The 14,411-nt window shown below is 35.5% G+C and overlaps 1 protein-coding gene across 1 annotated transcript in view; it reads right to left on the bottom strand.

The window, feature by feature from the left end:
• Window positions 1-1,605: 1,605 nt before the first annotated feature.
• Window positions 1,606-14,411, bottom strand: part of PPFIA1 (PTPRF interacting protein alpha 1) — a 61,649-nt gene continuing 48,843 nt past the window's right edge. Inside the window, exons 24-30 of the mRNA XM_019473979.1 lie at window positions 12,049-12,224; window positions 11,856-11,953; window positions 9,605-9,780; window positions 8,956-9,024; window positions 6,684-6,849; window positions 5,351-5,421; window positions 1,606-3,976 (exon numbers count right to left, since the gene is read on the bottom strand). Coding sequence (XP_019329524.1) covers window positions 5,363-5,421; window positions 6,684-6,849; window positions 8,956-9,024; window positions 9,605-9,780; window positions 11,856-11,953; window positions 12,049-12,224 — 744 coding nt within the window. The 3' untranslated portion in view covers window positions 1,606-3,976; window positions 5,351-5,362. The remainder of the gene's footprint in view (window positions 3,977-5,350; window positions 5,422-6,683; window positions 6,850-8,955; window positions 9,025-9,604; window positions 9,781-11,855; window positions 11,954-12,048; window positions 12,225-14,411) is intronic.

Here is a 14,411-nt window from a genome sequence, read left to right as displayed (position 1 = left end):
AATGCACAATGCACAATGCACTTTTTTTGAATATATATATTTATTATTTTTTTGAACATTTTAATACTCACTTTTCCACCATCATCTTTTGGAAATTGCAACTGCGCCGTCTGGAGGGGTTTCCATCTCTTTAGCAGTGGGCAATAGGTTCACATTTGACTGTTCACAGGGTATCTAAACTAAACTGTTTTCTTTTTGGCATCTATCGGGTTTTAAAACGCAGCCTTAATACTTTAAGAGTTACTTGTTTATATCTTTTGGAGGAGGGGAAACCTCCAAATGACATTTCTAGCTAAAAACATTACAAATAAATATACACATTCAAACCGTAATAAAGGGCAAGATAAAATCCAGGTGAACGCTTTCACAAGTTTTGGAGGAAGGAACACGACTTACTAATTCCCAGTCTTAGTGGGACACCTACCTCCAAATTTGGTCAGTTCACAGTATAAAGAGGCTCAATTATTTTTTTTCTGTATTAAACACAAGGTAATTTACCCTATAATCTGAATATAGCATGTTTTAAAAATTGGGCTAAACTTACTCTTAAAAAATAAAAGTCTGCTTGTGCCTGCTTTCTCCTCTGAGAACCTTGATCCTTTTGCCATTACTTCTGGCTCTGTTGCTGTGCCCTTTTGGAGAGTCTCCACCTGTCCCTCTGTTTACAGGTAGGAATACCAACCCCATTTATATATCACTTTTCATCCATCCATTCCTACATGCCATATAAAACTATAGGTGCTGCTACCTAAATTAGCCTACAATTGCCTTTTTTCTTTTTGCAGAAGTTACTATTAACAAAAAATGCAATTAATAAAATTTAGAATAACTTGAGTTTAAGCAGTGCACCAAAACTACGTCCCTGAAAAAGGAATTATCAAGAAGTGAAAAAAAACACTTTCCTTTTAAAGGAAAGTAACTCTTTAGTTTCAACAAAAATATCACCCCTCAAACAACTCTTCAAACACAACATTGTGTCAATTTTTATTTACCTGAAAATCAATTTTGCTGACCCCCCCAATCTTTCGTCTACCTAGTTCCAGGCATAAATTCTGCTTTGAACTACTTCACACGTGCTCTGCTCCAAGTTTTGGCACGATAAATCACTACTGTCCACAAGACACTGCAAAAGCAACTTCTTGTCTTTTAATTCTACATCAGTTCGAAAGGAGAAAAATGAAGTAAGTTATAACATCTGTTTTGAGATTCCCTGTCCTCTAAACATGCAAAAATTGGAAGTTTAAAGCGCTTTCAGATAATTCTACCATCTCCTTACTGCAGATAAAAAGGGTTCTCATGTTTTAAAACACATACTTTAATTTTTATAGCACTCTTTCCAACTAAAGCCTTTAAAGACATTTGGTAATTTACAAAAAGTTATATTTAACCAAGCTTTATTTAAAGATTACTGTAACATACCCATATGCCTTTTACACATGCACATGCACGTTTTTTCTTTCCAGGGGGTTTATTAAAATTGAGTAAGAAGTGTTTTTCTCGATTTCTCTGAGATAGCTTTGCTGTATAATTCAGAAGGAATTCAACACACAGTTTTGCCAGTTCGTGAAAGCTTTTTCTATTTCACTCATTTATTCTAGCTCTCATGTCAATTCCATTGTTCCATAACAGTTAAGGTTTTACAGCCTTAAAATAATAAACGTATTTTCTTTTCACATTTTACAAGCCTATTGCGCATTGTTTTCACTTTTGAGAAGCAACAATACATGACTTTGAACACCTACTATCACATCAGTGACCAGAAACGTCTATGCAATTTTCTTCTAAACAGTGAAGTTTAGCTGAACAGTGAGTCAGGATCTCCTTCTGCAGTTTCATTTTAGCTTTTTTCTAGAAAGATAGATTCTCTGAAAATATAAAAGAGACTGCAAATGATCAGATAGCAACTCATATAGACAAGCTAGACAAACAGAGATGCATTACTGAACAATGTTTAAAGCATCAATCACAATATTTCTCCATTCCATGCATTCCACATCCTGCTGTTGATCTAGAGGACATGATGAAATACGCTTCACTACTGCTTCGATTATTCTGTAAGTTTATCCTTCTGTCTTCTCTTCTACACAAGAAATGGTTTACAAATATATTAAAATTGACATAAACAGCCCTATTGTGACCCAATTTTGTATCGGTTCCCTCGACTGCTATGTTTCTCCCCAAGTATCACCGTGGTCATAATCTCATTTTATTAACAAAGCAATTGTTGCTGCTATATAGAACAGCACTTGAATCTTCGTCACGTGGACCAGAATACACTGAAGTTGTGTGATAGTTTTTGTTCCTTTTAAAAAAGTAAGTCATAGCTCTAACTACTAGTAGAAGTAGGCAATAAAGCAGTTTTCTTCTGAAAACTGGTTTTCAAAAACTGATTAACGCATGTGAACTTGAACAATTCCAGAGAAAACGTCACATCTAACGGAACATTTTTCTACTGGAGAAAAGTCATCATTTGAAACAAGATCTACAGGGCAGCAAACAATCATTAAGATGCTTTATTGACAACATCCACTCACCGCAAAAGTATCTGCCTGCATACGATTTAGATCTTAGCTTTTCAATAGTGTTTTATTGGCAGTGGAAAATGCATCAGTACTTTATTGAAAGAAAGCAATAAATAATACTGTGATAAAAATAGTTCAAAAGTAGACTGTACATATTGTTACATAATCTGAAAATACACAAAAGATTAATAGAAAAACAGAACAGTAACAATGAATTTCAGTTTTACAAGCAAGTTAAAAGTGGAAAACAAAATAAGAAAAAAGACATGCTATATATATTGTTGCATAATAAATAATGCACCATCTGAACAGATTCTTGCTGGCTTTTTAATATGCCATTTACAAGTGTCGGATACATTTTCTACTCATACAGTCCAAAATGGCTACAACCGTCAAAATTAAAGTCCAGACAGCTCTTTAGAACAAGTTTACAAAACACAAAAGATGACTTACATAAGCAAAGTAAGGCCTTTATTAGAAGTTGCACTGCTTTAGCCCATTGTACCTTCATCTTTCACTACTCGTTTGACATGAGACTGCAGTGCTTCATGATTGGTCCGTCAAAACTAGTTTCACCAGCATCTTTCCACAAGTGTTTTCAGTCAAAAAGATCTAGGACAAAAACTCTCTGTGGCCTGTGGATTACGACCAGGAATTATTATGAAGTCTATCTTCCTCAGTTAAGGAAAAAAAAAAAATAAAAACAGTTCTTGGTTTATGGCTTATTTTCAGTCACTGTGAAGATACGCTATACAAATACAGCAGAGAGTGTTATGACCGAGTCAATCACTTCTAAAACGTGTTCCGTAGTGTTATAGTTCCTCCCAGCTTTTAAAACGAGTTATATTTTAAATAAAGACAAATTCCTACTACTTGACAAATCCTTTTTGTGGAAAGGTACAGTTCTGAAAAGAAGAACGATCGTGTACCATACCTTCTACAACAACATATGCTCACCTGAAAAAAAGCTGGAGTTGTTTTCAGATCTAAGCTAACATTTCCAAAAGACAAAATATATACTGCTTGGTGTCACGATACTTTTACAAAGGTATTAAAATCCTTTTCACCTTCAGTTTCATTATTAAAAAACAATGATAATTACAATAACTGCATAATTTACAAAACCCCTATATTACTTATAGGGACATATACATACAAGCATTACAGTACATTCAGTTGGAAAGACTAAAATTAGAATAAAAAAATCAGCAATGATTTGATTTGTAGACTGAATAGAAACAGAAAAAGTAAGTAACTATATAAATGAGAAGTCACATAAATATAAGAAACATTTAGATTCTAAAATATTTTCTCTATAGTACTCATGAATTTATTTGCTAATTAAAAACTCTGTAATAAAATATCTCAAAGTGTCCATTTAACAAGTATTAACAGGTTAAGGGTTCCAAATGTTCAAAATGCTGCATATCACCGGTAGAAATAGTGTGGGTAAACTGTAAAAACAACAACAACACAAAACACACAAAAAACACAAAAAAATTCCATTAGCAGGTTTTTTTAAAAACATTTCATTCTAAGTTTCTCACAAACAACTCAAGTAGTGTAGCAGTCATGCATCGAATTATTGCCATGCCATGATGTATACAATTTTATTGCCTCCTGTGATCTTCAGTTGCAATGCAAAGTAAAGCACGAGGTCAAATATTTCTGCTTCCTAGATTTTTATCCTGGATCATCTGACTATAGAAAATCCTGAACCAGTGGGGAGAATCTGGGGAAGGGAAGACTTAAAACTTAAAATTTTTTTAGTTTCAAGACATTGAAGACAGCCCCTGAGATTATAAACTGACAGATCCACATGATCTGAGCTGCTATGTGCAAGAGTTTCCCTTCTCAACATTTCATACATAAGAACTCTTTAGAACTAAACTTGCATATGCAAAAAGGTTCAGAATTTGACGAAAAGGCAGCCAGTACATGAGTTGGTAGGGATGTTACTGGCGAGAAGAAAGGCAAGAAGCTGTGAGCAGAAGAGACAAGCAATTTATAGCCCATGGAGATACCAGCTAGTGGGAGAGAGTCACTGGATTTTTATTTTTTTAGAAATCCAATATAGTAAAAAAATTTAGTTTCCAGGCTTGTTTGCAAAACGAGAGAAATACTGTTCCATGAGAAAATACAGCAGAGGCTGCTGAAGAAAAATCATTCCAAATCCTGGAGTAAGACAGGACTACCTATCTTTCATAAGCCAGAACGTATGTATTTTGCGTTAAACACCCTTGTGTTATCAAGCTGCCCTTTATTGTCAGCACTGCTCACAGCTACCCAAATTTAGGCTGCAGGTAGCTAAATCTAACCAGACAGCCTAAGCAATCACAGTAACAAAGTATCCAAGAATTGGAAAACTATGCAATTACCCCTATCATAATTCACCACTGAAGTATATTGTAGTGGGATAACTTTGACCAAGCAAAGACCCTGAAAGATCAATAATCTGAACTGCAGTGTCACACACTAAATTATTTTCTTTCCTTTATAGGCCTAATTTAGTTCCCTTCCCTCCTCCCCACTTCCACTAGCTGTTTCATCCAACCTTTGATTTCAACACTTTCTACACAGCTATTTAACATGGGTCCTTTTTGAGGCTGTTTAAAAAACACCCTCTAAAAGAATACAATATTTACAAAAGTCAATATTTAAACGCTCATAGTCTTCACTGTAGGAAATAAGCTCCGGATTTTCAATATAACAATCTACCCTGAAAACTTGAAACAGTTTTGTAAGCGTATAAATTCACTGTATTAAAATACCTGACATTTTATTTCATAAATAACTGCTTTACTATTATACCTATCAACTTTACTCACCAGGAGAAGGCTTTAACAGGAGTAGGTCCTTACTGTAGCAGAATCCAATCTTTGTGTTCCTGATACACTGCCTATTTCAAGAAGCATGGGAAGACATGCAGAACACAGCATGCATGTTAGTTTTCAAAAAAAAAAAAAATCTCACAGCAATTTGATTACAGCTACTGTACTCACCCAAATCTAAGGTTACAAGTTAGAAAAGCAGAATTTATTTTACAGTTTATATGTTAACCACTTCTAGTTTCAGCGGCTAACAAAAAGAATTCTAAAGAAGTCTGCGTGCCAACCAGCACACAGAAATTGGCAAAGGTAATTTTATAAGTCATTTATTCTCTATTTTAAATAGTTTATATATTTTTATTTTCTGGGTTTTTTAGTATTGTAAAGAGAAAGGGGTTTTACATGGTAAAGACTTGACTTACTTCAATTTACAGAATTTTCCACATGAATTCTGAAAAATATTTTGTGCTAGCGACAATATTTAAAATTTAAAACAGCTCACATTTTACAAGAGTAACATCAGATGCAAAGGTTGCTTCTTTGAGCTTTACTCATAAGTACAATTTTCAGAACCTGCAACAACTCTGACAGATTATGCTGAAGTTCTCATCCTGTCTGTTCCAATTAAATACATTTTTCCATTTATTTTTACTTGTGTTTTGTAAAACAAATTCAAGTAAAAGTTCATTCTCATGGTACTAAAGAGAAAACAGACAAGATACCTCATGTGACAGGTGATCAACTTCCACTTCCAGCTAGGGTTTTTGGTGTTTGTTTGGGTTTTTTTAATGCATATCTGTGTGTGTGCGCACATGCACACGCATACATATAGATCATTAAGTGCACAGCAATGAATGAAGTAGTGATTCCAAGTATAATCAATACTTAATGACTGCTGCAGGGGGGATAATGCACCTTTTACTCAAGTTTTAATAATCTCAAAATTATCTGAGGGAGTTTACTCACATCATTTTAAATGCATTTTACTGCATTCCAGAAGCAGGACTTCCATTGGTCTAATTAATGCTAATTAGCAGTTACACATCACGTGATTAAAAGACTTCTACTAAAACGTAATTTTATTTTCGTGGTTTAAAATAGATTTATTTCTAACTATAATTCTCATTTTGTTATTCCAATGAAGTAAAAAGAAACTCCACATCTATTGCAGCTTCCTGAAATTATAAAGCACCCTATGGTTAAACACAGTGTTATAGATACAACCATGCACAAGGCAGATGCTTTTATGCAGCAAAAAGGTAATTTGGACTTAATTCCCCTGTAATCTCAAGCAAAAAAGTGCATCATGCTTAAAATAATACAAAATCAATACCATCAATCTGCATCTTCTTTGGCTGCATAGAGGGTGAAGACATTGAGGTCGTAACTCTGAAATTTGCAGGAAGAGTCTCTGCTGATCCAGCAGCTAAACCTCTTATGTCCTTTGGTCTAAACTTCTTTCTCCATGAAGGTGCTCTCCTAAAACTCTTATCATCATCCTGTTATATTGATAAACATCATTAGTGATTCAAAAAATGTAGGATTGTTACTGACATTAATACCAACAATCTTAAGTAAATGTATCACCACCAAATGAGTTAATTTTCAGAATGGTTCAGGTGCAACAGCAGCAGAGGTCTTCATTTGCAACAACCTGTGTCCATTTGCTAGACTGTAGGCTCTTCAGGCCAGTAACTATGGAAATTCCTGCGCTCGGCACATTTAGGAAAACGTTTTGTACTTTGAATGTTTGTACTTCATGATTTGCAGTAATTCATGAAGTGTCACATCACTCATTCTTAGGGGATATGAGGAGCGGAGCAGATCATAAAAACTGCTTTGGGAATACTGACATATAGAGGCTTAATTTGAACAATTGCTTTTAACCTTCAATTGTGTCTTACAGGAATGATGATACAGCTACCGTGCTTTCTCATGCTACAAATTACAGGAAGTGATCGTGAGGAAAAAAAAAAGTAAGTGTAGCAAATACTATATTGCTGTGCAGTGTTTTGCTTAAGCACTTGGGTAAACTTGACTTGTAATTACCCAAGTGCATTTTCCCCCCATTAATACATCTGCATCTTTGAAGTAATAGTCCACTTCAGAAATATAATATTGCACTTACTAAATACAATAGTTTAAGTCCCACTTCCAAAAATGCCTTTTGCAGTGAAGGTATTATGTCAATGCAAATATACCCATTGTGCATCTCCATTTGCCAACTTTGCCTTTAGAAATAGTTCAATCACTTGAATGCCATTTTACCTAAAATTTATCCCCTTTTAGAATTAGAGGACAAGCATCTGCATTATTTGAAGAGATCTTCATGATCAACAAACTGCCCTGTGCCACTAGACCAGGGCAAACATCCATTCCCTCAAAGCTCCTTCTCTTGCAGTTTGAAATCGCGAAGGAAAAATACCTTAGAAAACCATCAAGCTGCTTTCTGAGGATGTTATTAAAACCTTAGTAGAGATGCATAGTGGGAACAGAGCTGCCAGGGTGTGCCACAAAAGGGCTGCGACAAGTTTTCTAGGCAAAAGATGAACACAAAACACAAAACCAGCCAAGGTCTGCCATAGCAGCCTCCTTCCTCAACATACCGGTGTATGCTTCACCTCACTGATCCAAAAGCAGTTTAAGCCAGCACTTTCACCCTTCCCCTGTCCTCTTCCTCATACTAGCACAAATGTTTTGAGATATCATGGACTGGTTCCCTGACCCACTTAACCACATCAGGGTTTTGACACCTTAGTCTTAACCTGAACCACTTTCGCCTACGTGTGCTATCACATAAACTCCCATTAGCACCGAAGAAGAGGTAGCACAGAGTTAGGACTCTCTTGGGGAAGTAACAACAGCTTGAAACTGTTCACCAAGTTACAGCACAGAGCAACTTAAAAGGTTAAAGATGTAACACTCCCCTTTCTGCTATGGGTTCACAGGGTCTACAAAAAAGCCTCACACCTAGTTTGTTAGAGTTTTATACTCATTACATTTGAATGAAGTTTATACACCGTAAGACCACAGACTGCCTGACAGAAATTACTTTGATGTGCAAATGATGATGACCTGGTGGTCATCTATACCACCTATATACCAGTATATAGGTGGTATATACCATCTATACCACCATCTATACCAGTATTAACAACACAAGCTTTCTTGAAAAACACTCAATTATTTGAAACATTGCTCGTTAGGACAAAGGTTTGAAATGTGCTATACATTTAGGACAAAGGTTTGAAACATGCTATACAGTGCCTTTCTTTATTATAGCTTGTTCATCTGCAACACTGGTCGCTAGTTTTCCCACATTTTAGATAGAAGATTCAGCCCAAAGTGCTGTGATTACACATTAACCATGCAAGCTACAAAAAACAAACTTGCAAATCATCTCAATACTTTCATATTCAAAGTTATCTTACCTAAATACACAAAAACTGCCATATTCAGAAACTCTTGAAGACAAAGAATTTGAAGTTAAGACTTCTGTCACTATTCTGTCAATAGCTTAAACAGGTTCAGGCTAAATGCTTTCACTTAACAGTTCTGATAAAGTTCCCAGAACCATAAAATGGGTCAACACTCAAGTAACTTACTTCATCAAGTCTTCTGTCAGTGCCCATAGCAAGAAGGTTATTAAATTCCCTCTCCAGAACAGCACGAGCCTAAAGTTTATAGTACGAAAAAAATGGAAATTAATTCCGAAAGATTAGTAATTAGTAACCAATAGCAATTTTTTTAAGTTAATATAACCCAAATTGTTTAATAACTTCTTATCAGATTAATAAACATACTTAGTACTTGAAAAGTTACAATTTAAGTTATAGCTCATTAAATATTTAAGGAAGACTTAACAGCTCCCCCTTCCCTTCGTTGCAATATGAAAGTTCATAATTTCTGGCTCAAATTTAATTATTTCAGAATAAAAACTAGCAAACAACAAAAATTATGAGTTTTACACTAATGTCGTAAAGATGGGCTACGAGGAAAATATTCAAACAATATTTTTTGTTCAAGAACATTTATCAACCAGAATTATTACTAACAATTAGAAAAAAGTAAGAAAAGCACAGCTCTATGTTTTTCTCTTATAGGATAATGGACAACTTTCAATTTCTAAATTTTCTAGAGCTAGGAATAGAAAGACATGCACTTACCTAAGGAAAACAACAGTCAGTTCCATTTTTAACCTTCCTAAAGGGGACAAAAATCCTATCAACCATAAAGTAACTACTTCTTGCTTACCTGCGTGTTTTGAGTGGGTATTTGTAATAAGAGAGCTAATGCATTGTAATCAAATGATTCATCTAAGGCCACAAGTGCACCATGAACTCCGCTCTCTATAAGGTTATTTGCGTATTCTTTAAGACCAATGGACACTACCCAATGGATCATTCTTTCATTGCTCCAGACAAGGACATCTATGGAGAAAAAAAGTTGCCTGATTTATGACAATACAGCTTTTCTGAACAAAAAACCCACAGCCCTTTCTTGATCTGTACGCTCGTGTCGGGATTGATTTTCACATATACACAATTCATCATAAATGCTGTTAAGCAGTAGCCCTCAAGGGATTGTGTTATTTAACATTTAGGTTGCGATCCAATCTGCCCCTGCCTTTTTGGTGTGCATGAAACGCTCTGAATTGGCAACAAAACTTCATGCTTAGACTCCAACACTTGGTGTTGGATCCTTTCCATACAGTAGTTTTCCTTGCACCCAGAGGAAATGGTCCTTGCTCAATCTCCTCTCTCTGCCTACAGAAGGAGGCTACAGTCACAGTTACGAGACAAGTTCAGCTGGGCATAGCGTTCATAGAATCATAGAATAGTTTGGGTTGGAAGGGACCTCTAAAGGTCATCTAGTCCAACCCCCCTGCCGTGGGCAGGGACATCTTCAACTAGATCAGGGTGCTCAGAGCCCCGCCCAACCTGACCTTGAATGTTTCCAGGGAGGGGGCATCCACCACCTCTCTGGGCGACCTGGGCCAGTGTTTCACCACCCTCAGCGTAAAAAATGTCTTCCTTGTATCTAGTCTATATCTACCCCCCTTTAGTTTAAAGCCATTCCCCCTTGTCCTGTGCAGATGGGGAAGACAGGATCTTCTATTTTACACAGCCACTTAGGGGCTTGGACCTCACCCAAGACAGATTAAGTATTTAGGAAAAAAAATTGTACTACTAAAAAGAAAAATCTTATAGCAGTTTCTCACGTGCTTCCTACTGAATTTGAACAGAAAGCTTTATTCATTATTATTTAAAGCTTCATTATTTATTAGTTTTATAGACTTATCTACCTTTAAGTTCTGAAGGTGTTCAATTTAGTAATGCAGACTTACCTTCAGCTTGTGTATGCATACTACTACACTTTTCCACAATCATAAATTTAAAGTAAACATATTTGAAGTCTGCTGGAAGGCATTTCATACTCTAACAGTTCAACAAGCAATACACTCTCATCTTAGAACTTTTTCACGGAAAAACATTACAAAGCAGCATTTACATGTTCAGCCCAAACATCAAAACAAAAACTATGTTCTGACAAGTAGGGTTTTTTTTATACTACTCGGGAATGTCTATACCAATCGAACAGTTATAACGATCCACAGCATGTTTCTGGCCTATGCCAACTAGCATTCTTCCCAAAAAATTCCCAGGAGGCATTCAAGAATTGTATGTTCCAAGAAGCAATCCCCTATAGGCAATAGACACAGCCATACCATCAGGAGGCTAAAAAAAGGCTTACCAGCCACAACACAGGCTTGTTTCATGCCAGATAGTTGCAATTCCTGGGAACGTTCTCAGGCACGACTAGTAGAATAACCACCAAAAGGTATCCACACTTTAAAAGGAAAGGGGAAGAGCAGGCACAGAGCCTCCTAAGCAAATTGTGTTCAAGGTAACCCTAAAATTTTAGTCTACGATGTCAGCAAAGACTTCTGATATTAGGCAGAAGACAAAATTTCTATGGGAAGTCTTGGAAAATACTGTGAACTCCCAACCCTGCTTTTTCTTCTTTTTCTCCTGTCTTGTTCAATAATCACCATGTATCTGGAAGATATAAACACCTATGTCGCCTGGATGTTTTTTCATAAAGTGCTGGATAATAAAAATTATCAGCCACAACCAACAATAAAATCAAGTAGATGCAAAGTTGTTACGTCAGAACAGGGGAAAAAAAAACCAAAACAAAACCAGATAGTTTTTCAAAACCCTCATCCTCCTAAAACATTTAGTTTTGTTTCAAACTTCAGAGCAGTAAGAGTTTCAAAAACGCCTGCATTTGTAGCACATCTCTACACGAGTGAATGATTTAATGATGTGTTTCATGATTCACTGTTCAGGGCCTGCATCCAGACACACCTCCTGTATTTAACACTTGATATCTTATAAGTAATTCCTCCCTCTAATGCCTTTTTTTTTTTTAAAAATAAATTTTTAAGACAGATCAGTGAAAACACGTTAGAATCAGACTGAGGTCAAGACTATGCACTAACCCTTAATTTCATCCTGGCTTTCTTCCCTTTTTCTTTCAAGTTCTTTTCGATCATAATTCAGTCTTCGTAAGCCCATAATTCCACACTGAAAACTGTTTCTGTTTAGAAAAGAAAAAAAAAAAACAAACAAACCACATTTACAGATAGTGGAAACATTTACTGTAGGTTAGGTCTCCAACTTAAATCTATTTACCTGTGAAAGCTGTCCACCATTTTAAGTTGCCCACGCAGATCTTTTTTAGTTAAATGATCCAGCATTCGAGCATCAACAAGACATTCCATGAAATAGCTGCGATATTGAGGGAGCCCCAGACTAGGGAGCCATTCATTGCCAATCCACTCATGGTTCATATCGCCATATGCTAACGTCTGTTTTTAAAAGATTAAGGAATAAGCTTATTAAAATGAGAAATAAAAGAGAAAAGCTTTTTTAGACAACATATTTTAAAGAAAAAAGTAAAACAATGCTTACTTCTTAGCCTGTAAAGATAAGCAAATAAAAATACTGAATGCTACATGTATGTTTTCTGAAGAAGTCATCCTCATGAAGAAAAAGCAAGTTTAGATATTCAGATCAGCAAGTAAAACTGCCTTAACTTATTTCATGTTGAAGAGTATGAAAAAATATGCAAAGACAACATATTTTAAAGAAAAAAGTAAAACAATGCTTACTTCTTAGCCTGTAAAGATAAGCAAATAAAAATACTGAATGCTACATGTATGTTTTCTGAAGAAGTCATCCTCATGAAGAAAAAGCAAGTTTAGATATTCAGATCAGCAAGTAAAACTGCCTTAACTTATTTCATGTTGAAGAGTATGAAAAAATATGCAAAAACTAATAAAAATAAAAAAGACTAATCTATACTCTTTTGATAGCAAGAGCCATAGAATTATTTTGTTAAAAGATGCTCAAAACACTATCTCTTGAAAACTGGGGGTGGCGGATTCTTATTTTTCACATGGCTGTATAAGTACAAGATATCAGAAAATAACTGCAGGGATTTTGAGTACACTTAACTTTCAGAAACTGATCCCAATCAAATAAGCAAAAAATTATAAAACCCCACTACTGAAGAACAAGCAATTCTAAATACTAGTCTTTATCCTAAAACAAACAAACAAAAACCCCACCAAAAAATCACCAACCAAAAAAGCCCAACTTCCCTCACTGCATTTTTTGACCTGCAAATCACCAGGCATTTTTTGGAGACAACTTCTAAAAAGAAGAGAGTTTGTAAACTATGCATCTAATCATTCCTTGAGCAACAAAAACCAGCAGCTCTTTTTTTCCAAGAGTCAAGAGTAATAATTTGTTTTTACTGTGCAATTAAAAGTCAAAAGCTTTATTTCTCCTCTAGAGGAAGCATCTTCTAGAAAGGAGCAAGGCCACATAGAAATGCATTTCTTCAAGCCATCGCTAGGTCGCAGACTGAAAGAGCATGTTACTCTTGTAACAGGGAGGCAAGCTATGATTGTTCTCATTGACAATCCGCAAGAGTATCTGAGACACAGTTAATGGGACAAACAGGTTTAAGCTGGAGGGCAGCCAAGCAAGAAGAGACTATACTGTCCAAAGATACAGGTCACAGACAAATCCTGAGTTTTGTTTATATCCCTGTATAAAATACTCGACTATCTCAATGCCTGAAAATACAATTAGGATTTGTCACCACTTTAAGGGAAAACAATTAATCAAGGAGGATTACAGAATTAGTGCACAGAAATCTACTTAACTATCTAGGCTCCGTATGTCTTGTAGCACACCTGTAATAGTGGCCAGGTTGAACAGGGACTTTCTGCACACAGCAGATAATTCTTGTTGGACTTCTGGCTTCCCAGAGAGCCACCCCCACCAAAACACTCCATACTTTATGTCATGAAATTATTTTAACATTTTATCTAGTATGTTCAATACATAGAATACAACAATGCTTATTAAGAGAGTAACTTCATTTTGGTGATTCATAAGCTAGAGGACAAATATTTCAGAAAGCTAATGATAACAAAGACTTCTGAATATTCTTCTCCTAACAGCCTCATTATTAAAAATCCTTATGCATAGCTTTTTTGGTGAGGTACTATGTAACAACGTATTTTACAAATTTTCAATGATGAGCCACCAAATCTTGGACGTTCTAGAAAACATGAAAATATTTAAATCACCTAAATATAAAAGTGTATCTTCCAAGTATGTATTATACAGAGATAAGCCTGCAGTTTCCCCCTCTCCCAATCCCCAAGCCACACCAAGAGTCACTAAAAGAAACTGCTATAAAGGAAAAACATTCTTTCATGCTCTAATTATTGTGACAGTTTACATATAGTTTATAATATTACATAAAGTTTCCAACCTGAGCCCAGCTTCCCTCCTCATCTTCCTGTTACGTGGTTAGAAAAGCAAAAGAACACATACGTATTAGTATTTAAGTTTAGTAAGGAGATCAAAGTTAAAGAGGCACTGCAAGACTAAGTCTACTGCATACCAAAAAAATCTAGATAAAGCAAGCATCATGCATTGTAAAAAAAAAAAACAACAAGGCACTCATTTTCATATAA

This window comes from Aptenodytes forsteri, unplaced genomic scaffold (assembly GCF_000699145.1).
Source record: "Aptenodytes forsteri isolate BGI_AS27 unplaced genomic scaffold, ASM69914v1 Scaffold252, whole genome shotgun sequence".
Taxonomy (NCBI): domain Eukaryota; kingdom Metazoa; phylum Chordata; class Aves; order Sphenisciformes; family Spheniscidae; genus Aptenodytes; species Aptenodytes forsteri.
Note: the sequence above shows the minus strand (reverse complement) of the source record. Positions and strands in the feature narration are given on the sequence as shown.